Source organism: Chlorocebus sabaeus, chromosome 20 (assembly GCF_047675955.1).
Source record: "Chlorocebus sabaeus isolate Y175 chromosome 20, mChlSab1.0.hap1, whole genome shotgun sequence".
Classification (NCBI taxonomy): Eukaryota; Metazoa; Chordata; class Mammalia; order Primates; family Cercopithecidae; genus Chlorocebus; species Chlorocebus sabaeus.
Genome location: NC_132923.1, coordinates 116,668,515 through 116,682,401, shown reverse-complemented (window position 1 = coordinate 116,682,401; position 13,887 = coordinate 116,668,515). Strand labels below are relative to the sequence as shown.

Genomic DNA, 13,887 nt, shown 5'->3' with positions numbered 1-13,887 from the left:
CTGTCCTGTTTATGTGTCCAGAATGTTTGTTCTGGCGAGTGGGTGCAAAGTGGATTCTTGGGCAAGAGTAGATTCAAGAGGCAGATCAGGAGCTGCAGTCCACGTGGAGGTGGTGGTGGCCTGGGACAAGGTGCTGGTGGCCGCGAAGGGAGGATGTGGATGGATACAAGGGTTTTTCCAGAGATGACACACGGGTCTTGGCGATGGATTGTCTGTGTGTGTGTGTTGGGGCGGGGAGGTGGGAAGGAGGTGCAGGAATGACTCCCAGGTTTTGGCCTCTACACCTGGAAGAATGTGGCTCCCCTTACTTTGGTGACTATTGGGGGTGGCCCTCACCTACCAAGTGTTCACTGCAGTGAGCAGGCTCACTGAAGTCAGAGAAGGAAGGACGTGGTGAGCTATTCCAATGTCCTCATTCTGCAGAGGCAACGTCTGAGGCTTAGGGATTACAGGACACACAGAGGATGGGGTCAGAGCCTGAGCCCCTCGACTCCCTTCCCCACATGGTCTGTTAGGAGAATTCCAGGCTGAACGTGAGGCTACCTGGACTCTAGCTCCGACTGTCCTCCAACCCTCTGAGTGAATCCCAACAGGTCATATGCTTTCAAGCCTCAGTTTCTCTACCCGTGAAATGAAAGGAAGAGAATGGCCACTTCTCCTCTTCTCAGGGAAGAATGGTAGTTATCCTGCGGTCACTTCCTTCCCAGGAACTAGGAAGTTCTTGGGGAAAATGAAAACAATGCTGCTTTGATTGCTTGGAGTTGTCTGAAATGGGAAAACTAGGTTGGGGGGACCTGGGGGAGCCTCTCCCCACTTCCTGCCCTTCCTGTGTCTTGCAGGTTCTGAAGGCTGAGTAACCAGCGGGATGCCTGGCTTGCTGAATTGGATCACGGGGGCAGCCCTGCCCCTCACCGCGTCTGACGTTACCTCCTGTGTCAGTGGTTATGCCCTGGGCCTAACTGCCTCCCTCACCTATGGCAACTTGGAAGCCCAGCCCTTCCAAGGTAAGGACACCTGCTGGGGCCTCCCCCGCTCCCCGGGACCACCGCCTCCTCCATATTGAATCCCTGTCTTGACATTTACTTGCTGACTGACCTTAGGCGAGTCACGCCACCCCTCCGAGTCTGTGTCCTCATCTGTAAAATGGTGAGACTATTTCTGCTTTGCAGGCCCCAAAGCTAATAGCAAGGAGGGTCAGGATTTGAGCTGAAGAAGTTTGGGTTCAGCCCCAGCCAACTATCCCCACACTTTTCTTTTTCTTTGAGACAGGGTCTCATTCTGTTGCCCAGGTTTGAACGCAGTGGTGCGATCATGGCTCACTGCAGCCTCCACCTCCCGGGCTCAGGAAATCCTCCCACCTCAGCCTCCCAAGTAGCTGAGACTACAGGCATGTGCCACCTCACTCAACTAATTTTTGTATTTTTTGTAAAGACTGGGTTTTGCCATGTTGCCCACTCTGCTCTCGAACTTCTGAGTTCAAGCAATCCACCCGCCTCAGCCTCCCAAAGTGCTGGGATTACAGGCTTGAGCCACAGAGCCAGACTCTCCCTGCACTTTACAGCCCACAAGGCACACTGCCTACTGGTCGGTCCCACACTTTCTCCAGGGAGCCTCACAAAAGGAGAGGCATCAAGACTCAGTCAAAGCCAGGAGCCTCCACTCCTAGCCATGGTTCTTGCTCCTACGACCCTGGGGAAGCTGCCACCCCCTCAAAATCAGGATGCTCCTCACCGCTGTGCAGATGCCCTGGTTCGTGGCGGAGCCGATGAGGTCATACAGCAGGCGGGACTTTGTGGACTGAGAAACCATCTGTGAATATGAACCACGGTCAGGGGTATGGAGGCACACTGGCCTGCCAGAGTCATTTGTAAATCAAACTCCTCTCCTTCCACTTCAGGAGGGGAGTTGTGGGAAGGCCAGGAGGGCACCGGCCAGGATTCCCTTCCTATCCGCAGTGATGGGGCCTCCTAGCCACCAAACTTCATGTCTGTGGTCACCAACCTTTGGTGACAAAACCTCAGCCCCACCTGAGATTCTGAAACCCCTGCAGGGCTGCCCTGGGGACCAACACTACCAAAGGGAGCCACAGGGAAACTTTCTTCCCCTTAGAAATTTCCCAGGCAGGGCAAATGGCCCTGTTCCTGTGTTCAAGGAAACCTAGAGAGGGCGACTTAAATTAGGATCCACCTGCGACTCAGGGAGCTAAATACCCAAACTACTTCCAACAGCCCTTTGGCTTTCCACATGCAGAAGGAACAAGTACCCCCACTTTACAGATGAGGAAACTGAGCCCCAGAGGGAGCAGAGGTCAGGGTTTGTGGGGGGCTCACCCTGGACCCAGCATTGTGCTGTCCTGATATTAAGAGGGTAGATAAAACAAGACCTTAACACTGTCAATGTGATCCCCAGCCGCCAGCATTACTCACAAGCTGCTTCAGAATGGCAGGATTTCTGGCCCCACCCCAGAGCTACTGAATCCAAATCTAGATTTTAACAAGACCCCAGGTCACTCGTGAGCTTCTAAAGTTTGAGAAGCACTAAGATATAATAATGTGTGGCACGTGGCTTCATAAATGATGCCTATTTTTTTCAATTCTCACTACGACCCTGGGAATAGGCTTCATTATCACCATCCTACAGGTGGTGCTAGGAGGCCTAGAGAAGCTAAGTGTCTTATCCAAGGTCACCTGGCTAGGAAACATGACGGGGCCTGGATTAGAACTCTAGTCTTCCTCCAAAGCCCCAATCTTCCATGCCACAGGTGACAAACTTGTGGTCCATGGACAAAACTGACCACACAGATGTGCCTTATGAGGTGCACACAAGTCCCATAAAAACCCATGTTTTCGGTCTCTTGGAAAATCAGAAGTTCTGGCCACATCAGGCTCACACACCTGCAAAATAAGAGCTGGCTCTGGCGCTGCACTTACCCACCTGGTCCCAGAGCTGGCTCGCTGCCGAGGCCTCTGGGCATCCGCTGAGTGGCAGCAGGCACCACCCAACCAGCAGGCCAAGTATTCAGGTTCCTTCCAGGCAAGGGGTGTGCAAGGTGGGCCTGGGGCACCTCGCGATGCTGGGCCCTGCTCTGACAGGCCTCTTCGTGTACCCCCTGGATGAGTGCACCACGGTGATCGGCTTTGAGGCAGTCATTGCCGACCGTGTCGTGACGGTACAGATCAAGGACAAAGCCAAGCTGGAGAGCGGCCACTTTGATGCCTCCCATGTTCGATCCCCAACAGCCACAGGTAAGGAGACCAGAAGGGCTGCAGCGGGACCTGGGTTGGGCCAGCCAGAGGCTGCCTGGGCTGGAGCCTCAGGCTGACTGCAAGGATAGCAGCGGAACATGAGAGAGAAAGAGCACTGAACTAGTCAGGAATCCTGGACGGAATCCTGTGCCACTTTGGGCCAATAATTAACTTCTCTGAACCTCAGCTTCACTGTCTGTAAGACAGAGGTAATTGACTTTCTGTTGTCACTCGAAAGTGTGTGAGGATCAAAGGAAGGGAGGTAACAAAAGGATTTTAAAGGTCTCTCTAGAGAAACAGAATTACATCTTTTAATTTCAGAGGCTGTGGGACAAGTCACGCCAGGATTTGACTCCCTTTCCTGTTGCTTACAAATGGTGTGAGCTTAGAGAAAAAGTTAACCCCCTCTGTAAAATGGAATAAATAGCTGTCCTCACCCGATGCTCAACCAGTATAATGCAGGCAGAGGACTCACATCACAGCAAATACTCAAAGCATGGCTACTAATGCCTGCTACTGAGGAAACTGAGGCTAAGAGAGGGAGAGCAACTGGCTCAAGGTCAGTGAAAGGCAGCTGTTAGTGCCTTTTAGGCAGCACATCACAACATGCTGGTGGAAGAGCCAGGGCTAGAACGTAGACCAGGTAAAATATAATGTAAGAGATTCTTACTGTTGGATCTATGATCAAGGTGAAGTTTGTTCAAGTGGTTATTAAAACATTCAATTAACACTCATCCTGTGTAATGTGCAAAGTTGTCCCTGAGTTGTTATGATTTATCACAGTTCAAAAGGTTAGTTAGGATCTGTCTAGGAGTAACCATGATGGGAGCAGGGGGTGGAAAGTGACTGTGTCAAAAGAGGTTGTGATGATGTTAGAGGAAAAGACCAGCCCAGATCAGGGACCAGGGAGGTGTTCATGGAGGGGTTGGGTGGGTGGGTAGACCGGGTAAGAAATGGGTGTTTTGATAAAAGGAAAGAGCATGAGCAAAAGTATGGATTCCCAAGGGCAGGGGATGCTTTTATTTGGTTCTTGGGTTGGGAAGTAGAATTTGGGGGATGAAGATGTGACCCTCTGTTGGGGTTTTGTGAGTCCAAGTTTTCCACCCCCAGCAAGGTCGAGCGGAAAGTTCACAGGCCTAGAGTCAGACACATGGGGGTTCAGACCCTGGTTCAACGGGTTACTTATTCACAATACACACCCTCAAGCTGAGCCTTGATTTTCCCATCACCAAAATGGGGCCACTCACTTACCACAAGAGCAATCTTAGAGGGAATCAGAGATAATCTATGCACAGCCCCTGACACCAGCCTGGCACTTAGGGAACATTCTGCAAGAGGGGGTTTCCATCGCCCCTCATTCCTGCACACCGGGAAAGGTGACCTTGGATGAGGATTTGGAGCGGATCCTGTTTGTGGCCAACCTGGGGACCATTGCCCCCATGGAGAACGTCGCCATCTTCATCAGCACCTCCTCGGAGCTCCCGACGCTGCCCAGCGGGGCTGTGAGGGTCCTTCTGCCGGCTGTCTGTGCCCCAACCGTGCCCCAGTTCTGCACCAAGAGCACTGGCACCTCCAACCAACAGGCCCAGGGGTAAGGAAGCCCTGCCCAGACCAATCAGAGTCCCAGGTGGGCGGCAGAGAGTGCACCAGGTGACATTAGTAGGGGATGGGGTGGGGGAGACAGGGAGGAGATGGGGAGGCTCTGCTGTACAGTTGCCACCCTCTGAGCCATTTGCTTCTCCCCTGCTCACTTTTAGAGCACTTAAAAGCATCTCTGAAATGCCCTGTAATGGTACTGGCCAGAAGTTATGACATTTGGACAGCTTGGAATCAGCATTTCCAAGCTGTCCAAATTTCATAACTTTACTCAAGAGGTACTTTCTGATCACTTACGATGTGCCAGACACTGGGCTGGTTGCTAGGGATAGAGAAGGAGAAAAACCAGTATGTTTCCTGACATTTTGGAACTTAGTGGAAGACCATTATCCAACGAATAACACAACTAATTACGTGACTCATTGTGTACTGGAATGCATTATTGACTGAAAAGTACAAGGAAGGAGAAGTTCACTGGGCTAAGAGTATAAAAGAGGGACCCAACCTGGGGGGCCAGGGGCCGGGCCAGGCTTCTCTGAGGAGTGATGTTTCAGCTAAGAACTGAACGATGAGGAGGCTGTAGGTGCAGAGAGGAGCATTCCCGTAGGTGACAGCAGCAGGGACAAAGGCCCTGGGGTAGCAAGGACAGGGCACTGGAGAGGAACAGAAGCACAGGTGGCACATGATGAGGCTGCAGAGGCATCGGACGCCCTTTGGCCCTGGCTAAGACTGTTTCTCCAAAAGCAACAAGGAGCCATTAAGAGGGTTTTCAACAGGATAGGGAGAGGAACATGACAAGCCCAGTACCTCGACAGTTTCTCTGTCCTCCCCTCGTGGTATGGAGGGAAAATGAGGTGGGTCACAGTCTAAGGCACTTACAGCTGAGATCATTTTCTATGAAAATAAGTGCTGTAGGGGACGGAAGGGAACAGAGTGGGACGAGTGCTATTTTAGCTCCAACCAACAAGAACTAGGCATCATTTGTGTCCTGACCTGAATGAAGGGGACAAGCCATGGACAAATACTAGAGGGAATATTTTGCACAGGGAGAGTCACAAGTGCAGAGGCCCAGAGGCAGCAGCAGGTGCCATGTGTCACGGCAGCAGCAGAAATGCTAGTGTGGCTATTGCAGAATGAGACAGGAAAGGAGAGAGGTCAGATCGATGGGATCGTGCATGGTCTTGGAGGACGACACTTGGCACAACAGAGAAGCTGGTGGCAGAAGCCAGTCTTAGACCAAAGAGCACCAGCCTGTGTGTTGTCTTTGTAAATGTTGCCGGTGACGATGAGCCTTGTGCATTTGAGAGGCAGGGCCTAGCTGGGACATTCGGGACCTCAGTGGATCAGGGAACAAGAGGCCAGGAGGCCCTGATGCCACTGAGCGGGTGCTAATACGCTTATTTCTGCCCATTCTAGCAGACACAAGACAAAATCCAAAAACCAGATGACACCCAGTGTTAGTGAGGAGAAGGGGAAGGCTTGTACACTGCTAATGGAATTAGGAATGGGGACAGCCACCCAGGAAAGCAATCTGGCAATCCTCAGTGTGTCCTTTCCCCCGGGGATCATGAAGAAATTATTTCACAAGTCCAAAGGGAACACAGACCAAAGGGATATTCATGGTGGCGTTATTTGTGGATGTGGGGAGGCCGAGCTGGGAACAACAAGTATAATGTAACGGATGTCCCCAAGTGATATCAAGTTAGCAGCGAGGACTTGGGTTTGCAGCCTCCTGGGCAGAGTTTTAAGACATAACATTGTGCCAAAAAAAAAAAAAAGTAAGAGATGGAATGAGATTCATAATATAAGGCAATCTTGTCAGCTTAAAGCACAATCACACCGAAATGCTGCCCCGTATTTTACAAGGATGTGCGCATATGGAAGGACATAGATTAAAAGCCTTAGGGGGTGTGCCTATGGAGACAGTGCAGGATGGGAGATAGGGTGGAGATCACAAAGAAAGAGGGCCCCGAAACGTGAGCATTCAGCAGGTGACAGACACTTGGCTAAGCAGTTGCTCCTGGAGTCCTCAAAGCAACTGCAAAGTATTGTACCCATTTAAAGGATGGGAAAACAAACACTTAGAGGAGAAATGACTCGCAAGGCTTGCAGCTCACAAAGACAGAGATTCAAGACATGGTGTGACGCAGTACAAACCGTTTCACTATGGAGCCAGACAGACCTAGGCTAGGAGATCTGGGCCAGGACTCTGCCAGTTCTTAATAGTGGGAAGTTGGGCCAGTCACCTCATCACACTGAGCTTCAGTTTCCCTGCAGAGACTCTGACATTTTCCCAGAGCTGTGATGAGAACGATGTGAGCTACCCCTCGGGAGCACCGTGCCTGATGACTGGTCCAGCGTGGGTGCTCCTTGGAGGTGGCTGTGCCTTACGTCAGAATCCAGGCTTTCCCTGGGGTCAGGTTGAGTGGGAGAGTACGGGTCTGAGGGCCCCCTTGGTGGGCTGGGCTGCCTGGAACTCATTGTCCTCTCCTTGTCTTCTCACGCTGGTCCCCTGCTTCAACCCTGGCTGGTCTCCTTTCCTTCCCCCGGCACTTTTCCAGCAAAGACAGGCACTGCTTCAGTGCCTGGGCCTCGGGCTCCTGGAATAAGTTGTGTCTGGCGACTCTCCTGAACACTGATGTGTCCAACCCCATGGAGTATGAGTTCAACTTCCAGCTGGAGATCCGTGGGCCATGTCTGCTCGCAGGTGAGAGGGAGATGTCTAGACGGGATTGGAGGGCTTCAGGCCAAAAGTCAAAGGCTGCCAGGGATGGGACAGGGGTGGGCAGGGAAGCCAACTGGCCCAGATGGCAGATCAGCAAAAGTACACAAAGCCTGTGGACCCCCATTTCCCATGGCCCCAACAAGCAGCCCAAAGATAAGTCCCTTCCCAGGACGGATTTCAAGGCCACTGACTTCCACCCCAATGGCTTCCTCGGGAGAACGTCCACAGGGAATGGTGGACCTTGGACCTCTCCTAGAGGCCACAGCTGTAAAGCTGCTTCCTGGTTCTCACCTTGTCTGCATGTCAGAAGCACCTGGAGACACCCGAACATCCTGCAGCCTAGATCCCACCTCCCAGAGATTCTGGGGTATGTTCTGGGCATGGAAACATTTAAAAGCTCCCCAGATTCTAACGTGCAACTAGGATTAAGAACCATTGCTCTGAAGGTTCTCCCCACAACCACTCAGAGCCTTAAAAGGACACTAGGATATGGTTTCTTGTCAGTGCATGCTCTCCTAGAGCAACATTGCATTCCAGTGTGAGGTGCGTTTATGGAGCACCCATCAAAAAAGTGCCCTTCGACGGAGCACTGAGAGCCATCTGCTTGGCAGCATGCTGGGGGCTGTGCGTGCCCTATAAGAATGTGACTCCTCCAACCCCCACTAGATCCTGAGTTCAGAGCAGGAAAAGCCATCAGACACCATCTATCTAAGCCTGCATTTTACAGGTGGGGAAATTGAGGCAGCCTGGCCATAGTCACACTGCAGGTCAGGAGCCCCTAATGGGGCTGGCATGTCACTCATCTCTGGCCTGGGTCTTGGTGTGCCCCAGCAAACTCCTCTCTCTCCTGACCTCATGAGCCTGTATCCCCCTTGCCTTTCTATGCCACTCAGGGGTGGAGAGTCCCACGCACGAGATTCGTGCTGATGCCGCCCCATCTGCCCGCTCGGCCAAGAGCATCATCATCACCTTGGCCAACAAGCACACCTTTGACCGGCCTGTGGAGATCCTCATCCACCCCAGCGGTACGGTGCCCCACAACGGGCCCCTGGGTTGCCTGTGGGAGGGAGGAGGTGCTGAGCCTGTGGGGACAGAACATGTGGCCCTCTGCCCAGCAGCTAGCTAACCAGGGAAAGGGTCAGGAGTGCGTGGCCAAGGAGAAGAGACCCACTACTTTCCTCCCAGGAAAGTTGGCTCTAGCTGGTGGAATCAAGTGTCTCCTGCCCTGATTCAAGCTCCAGAGGCCTAGGGTCTCATCCACCCATCAGGGCACTTTACCCCAGGCCAGCTGAGCAGAGGATCTTTGAAAACCAAAGCTCAGTGAGACCCTGGAAATTCTGTAGCCTCAAGGAGAAATTCTTGTCTGTTCAAGAATTCACAGAATGTCAGGACCTGAAAACATCAGAGAGGCATTTAACCCCATCCCACTACCATTTTACAGATGGCTTAGCTGAGGCCCAGAGAGGGGCAGTGAGTCACCCATGGCCACTAGGCTCCCCTGCCTCCCAGCTAAGGAGTCTTCCCAAGCCCTACACTGCTTCAGGCAGCCAGGGCTTCCACCCCGCTTCCAACCGGGAGTCCCATCCCTGTGAGAATCTTGCACCTAAACCAAAGCCCCCAGCATCCTTCTCCTGTGATACCTGGCCAAGTGCTGAGAGTCGATCTCATCTCTGCAGAGCCCCATATGCCCCACGTCCTGATAGAGAAAGGGGACATGACGCTGGGAGAGTTTGACCAGCACTTGAAGGGAAGAACAGATTTCATTAAAGGGATGAAGAAGAACAGCAGTGCAGAGCGGAAGGTGAGGGCAACTGAGGCGGGGAGCGGATGGTGGCAGAGTTGGGGTGGCACTGAGGCTGGTCTCCACTGAACCAGTGAGGTGGGGAGGTAACCTGCCCGAGGTCATGCAGCAAGCTGGAGGCAGACACCAGGCAAGAAGTGTTTCCTTCTGTGGGTCCCAGGGCACCGGAGGGCACTTTCAGATGCCCCGTTATCCCGGCTCTGTTCCCGCCTCCTGCTAGGTCACCTTTCTCCAGGACCTCGCAGGTGCCTAAGCCAGGAAAATTCACACATGGTGGCAGAAATTGCTTTGGCCTCCTCCAGGCCTCTGCATCCCCAGGGGTGCCCAGGACCCTTCAGCTCCTTACCTCCTGGACCTCCCCTACCCACCAGCTGAGTAGCCTCTTGCTCTTCCTCCCTCTGGGGCCCTTGCTTGCTATGACATAAAGGACAAAAGCAGAGTGGGGAAAGCTGTCCCCCACCCCATGAAGCTGCAGGACAAGGAGGCCTGGCCAGGGGGTGGGGATGGGAAAGGGAAGGTTGGAGGCTGAGTGTCAACCACAGGTCACACCCCACCCCGTGCTCTGCCTCCCACTCATGGTCCTGCACGCTGAGCCAGGTCCTGAATGCCAAGATAGGTTTCAGAATGATGGCTCATCTCTTTCCATTAGCCCCTTTTTTAGATGAGAAAACGGAGATCTAGCACCCAAAGATCACCGGTGAGCTGGAGGAAGGGAAAGACTGTTATCTCAGAAGTTAGATTTGGTGACCAGGAGGCTAAGGGATGAGAATGGATTCTGTGGGGGCAGTTGAGCTGGATTTCACAACAGCACCCATGCTCTACACGCCTAGCTGGCACAGGGCAGTGGCAAGGTGAGGAAGTGGACAGAGACCCCACTGAAAGCATCTGCTCTCCCAGAGGTGCCCCCTCAGCCAGATGAGTCAGTTGGGAGAAGAAGCTGGAGCCAGGTTCTCAGAGTAGGGGATGGCAATGCCAGAGCTCTGAGAACGGCTGCCTGTATGCCAGAGGGTCCCAGTGGGCCTCCCAGGCCTGGGGCTGCCTGCTTTGCCTGCCAAACCTTAAATCGATTAGGTCGGGGATGGTGGAAGCAAATGAGAATTAACTTGCCACCTTGGGTTGGTTATGCAAATAGCCTGTATTCTCACAAACTCCAGGGATGACAGCGATCAACCCACAGCTGCTAAGAAATGATGAGTTTATTGTAATTGGATAATGGCAGCTTGAGGAGACATTAGAGAATCCTGAGCCAGGGTACCCACCCCGTCCCTCTGAGAGGAAGATAAGGTTTCTGGAGGTGGCTTCTCTCACTGGCAGATGTGGTTGCTGCTGCCTTGGGCTCTGTCATCAAAAGAGCCAGTCCAGGCTGTGGCCTCTGGTGGAGGGGCTTCACGTGGGAGAGAGCGAGCCAGTTCCCTTGGCAGGGAGAAGAGTGGGTTGCGGGTATCCACAGGGTGAACATCAATCAGGAAGAGTGGGTGGGACAAGCTGTCAGAAACCCTGGTTTAGCAAGGAGAGGGCAAATCACATAGAAGGGCACACCATGCGCAAAAGACAGAGACGCCAAGAGAAACAGAGGCTGAAGAAAAAAATAAAAAAGAAAAGATGCACACACAGGTCAGTGGCAGACAAAAAGGCCCACACAGATTAATTCCTTTGCTTATTCATTCAACAAATGAATCTTAGGGGGACAATACTGAGAATGACACAGTCTTTATCTTCATGGAGCTTATATTCTGAGATGGAAAGACTGAGGGAAAAAAACAAATCAGGCCAGGCGCGGTGGCTTACCCCTGTAATCGCCGCATTCTGGGAAGCCGAGGCAGGCGGACCACGAGGTCAGGAGATCAAGACCATCCTGGCCAACATGGTGAAACCCCGTCTCCACAAAAATTAACTAGGCATGGTGGTGCATGCCTGTCATCCCAGCTACTCGGGAGGCTGAGGCAGGAGAATCGCTTGAACCAGGGAGTCGGAGGTTGCAGTGAGCCGAGATAGCGCCACTGCACTCCAGCCGGGTGGCAGAGCGAGACTCTGTCTCAAAAAATAAAAATGAAAAAGCAAATCAATGAGCCAGATCTGTTTGGAGAGGGGTGATATGACCACAAGTCATAGGTGCTGGGTGTTCTTTAGCTGGGTATCAGCAAAAGCCTGTCTGAGGATGAGACCTGGCAGATGACCAAGAGCCCACTGTGGGAAGAATGGATGGAGAGAGCACAAGGGATGAAAGAGCAGGAAGCAGAACAATGGTGACCTGTTTGGAAAACAGGAAGAAGGTCAGTGCAGCTGAAATGTAGGGAGCAGAGTGGGTAGAGAGGAGGTGGACAGGTAGGCAGGGGTGAGGCCACAGGGGGCTTCCTAAACCATGGTTCAGAGTATTCAGGGAGGGCACTGCTTGAGCAAGAGAATGACAAGAACAGTCACTCTGGCTGCTCTCTGCAGAGTGGACCACAGGGAGATAAAAGTTGGACAAAGAGAGCAGGAGGAGACTATTGCAAAGGTCCAGAGACAGAGACAGTCCTCTCCTGAACATGGGCAGTAGCAGTGGAGACAGAGAGACATGGACGCGTTCAGGCTGCATCTTAGCAGCAGGACTGGCAATGCTTTGCTGCAGGATGGAATGTGTGGAGTGAGGAAAAGAGGGGAACCGAGGACAACTGTTAGGCGTTTGGTTTGAACAACTGGGTGGGTGGTGATGTCATCTATTGAGATGGGGAAGGAACCCAAATAGACAGAAACTGAGAAACAGACACAGAGACACGTGTACACACAGAGACAGCCAGATAAGGAGACAGAGAGAAAAAGTCGGGGTGGAGAGTGAAAGCAGTGTGAGAACAAAGGAAATGAGATTCTGTGGGAAGGGGATGGGGAGAAGCAAGGGGAAGGGTCCTGGCCTCAGGGCCAGCTAGGAGGCCACATAAAAGGATAAACACCAAGGCGCTGTCCTTCCCTTAATCTTTACTGATCCATCTCTGGACCAGGCCCTATGTTAAATTCTGGAGATGTAAAAGAAGCTAAGAGATGACCTGCCTTCAAGTATAATAGCAAACAAGTTGGCGGGAGGCAGAGATCGGAGCAAAAAACTGTATTCAACATGAGAAGTGCCTGGGCCTCCAGGACCAACAACAGCAGCACCAGTAGTGGCAATGATGGCTGCTGTTTAGAGACAATTGCTCTCTGCCAGGCAGCCAGCTTCCCAAGTGCACTGAACCCATGCAACAACTCAGTGAGGTATGTCTTCTTGTCCTCATTTCATGGATGAGGAAACTAAGTAATTAAGTCCACCTGGAAATTGGGGAAGACTTTCCAAATGGGTAGAATTTGAAGAGTGAGTAGGAATTTAACAATGGGAGAGAATCGGTAAACCAGGGAAACCCAGTTCGCAACCAAGAGGAGCCAGAGCACAGTTTACACACTGAGTGTAAAAGCGAGAGACCATTACTCAACCAAGGGGCTTCTCGCGTCTGTGCTGACTCAGTTCATCCTCACAACTACCCTGAGAAGCGGACATGATTTTCCCCATTTGACAAATGGGTAAATAGACCCAGAGGAGGGACTCACCCCCATGTCACACAGTTGGATGGTGACAGAGCAGGGATTCAAACCCAAGTCTTTCTGTCTGCAAAGTCCATGCTTGCTATTGCAACCTGTGAAGGTCTAGCAAACAGAGAAGCTGAGCACAGTCAGCCCGGAAGTCTTCCGTGCAGAGCCTGAGCAGGATGTGGGTGCGTGGTGAGTGATGGGGACCAGGATGAGTCCCCAGGAGTACCTCTTGACCCCCTGATTGCCCAATCAGAGTGTTCCTTTCTTCTCCAGACAGAAATCATTCGAAAACGCCTCCACAAAGACATTCCCCACCACTCCGTCATCATGCTCAACTTCTGTCCCGACCTCCAGTCGGTCCAGCCGTGCCTGAGAAAGGCCCACGGGGAGTTCATCTTCCTCATTGACAGGAGCAGCAGCATGAGCGGGATCAGCATGCACCGAGTCAAGGTACCTGCTGAGAGGACCCCTCCCCAGGGCCCAGGGCTCCAGGGGAAATCAGCTGTGCGCCCCCAGCCCAGCTTCCTCAGCACTTTCTGTTCCAAGAAACAACTTTTAAAAATCAGTTTAAACGGAGACACCCAAACTCCATTTGCATCTCCAAAAAAACGTGAAGTAGTGTGAGCAGAGGCAGAGCTGGCATCCATTTACAAGGGATGAAGTCATCCATAGCTGTCCTTTGCATTCTACAAACTTTAGCTAAAACACCCCGGCAGGTACTAAGTGGAGCAGGGTACGGAGAAGAGAGGAAGGGAAGTAACGTTTGCTGAGGGTCTGCTATGTGTTGGATACGGTGCTAGCCACTTAATGCGAAGCTTGGCATCTAATCCAGACAATAATCCTATGCGTTTGATCCTATTTTTGCCATTTTCCACATAGGAAAGCTGATCTTGAGAGTTTCAGTCACCTGCCCAAGGTCACATGGCCAGTGTGGTCTAAAATTAAACCCACGTCCACCTGACTGTTCCCACCACCTGACA

At 52.3% G+C, this 13,887-nt stretch overlaps 1 protein-coding gene across 2 annotated transcripts in view; it reads left to right on the top strand.

Annotated features, from left to right (window-relative positions):
* Positions 1 to 13,887, top strand: part of VWA5B1 (von Willebrand factor A domain containing 5B1) — a 68,411-nt gene that overhangs the window by 19,177 nt on the left and 35,347 nt on the right. For both annotated transcript variants that reach the window (XM_037997295.2, XM_037997310.2), the window contains exons 2-8: positions 840 to 1,004; positions 3,093 to 3,245; positions 4,566 to 4,836; positions 7,403 to 7,548; positions 8,460 to 8,591; positions 9,243 to 9,367; positions 13,181 to 13,357. In XM_037997295.2, coding sequence (XP_037853223.2) covers positions 866 to 1,004; positions 3,093 to 3,245; positions 4,566 to 4,836; positions 7,403 to 7,548; positions 8,460 to 8,591; positions 9,243 to 9,367; positions 13,181 to 13,357 — 1,143 coding nt within the window. In that variant the 5' untranslated portion in view covers positions 840 to 865. The remainder of the gene's footprint in view (positions 1 to 839; positions 1,005 to 3,092; positions 3,246 to 4,565; positions 4,837 to 7,402; positions 7,549 to 8,459; positions 8,592 to 9,242; positions 9,368 to 13,180; positions 13,358 to 13,887) is intronic.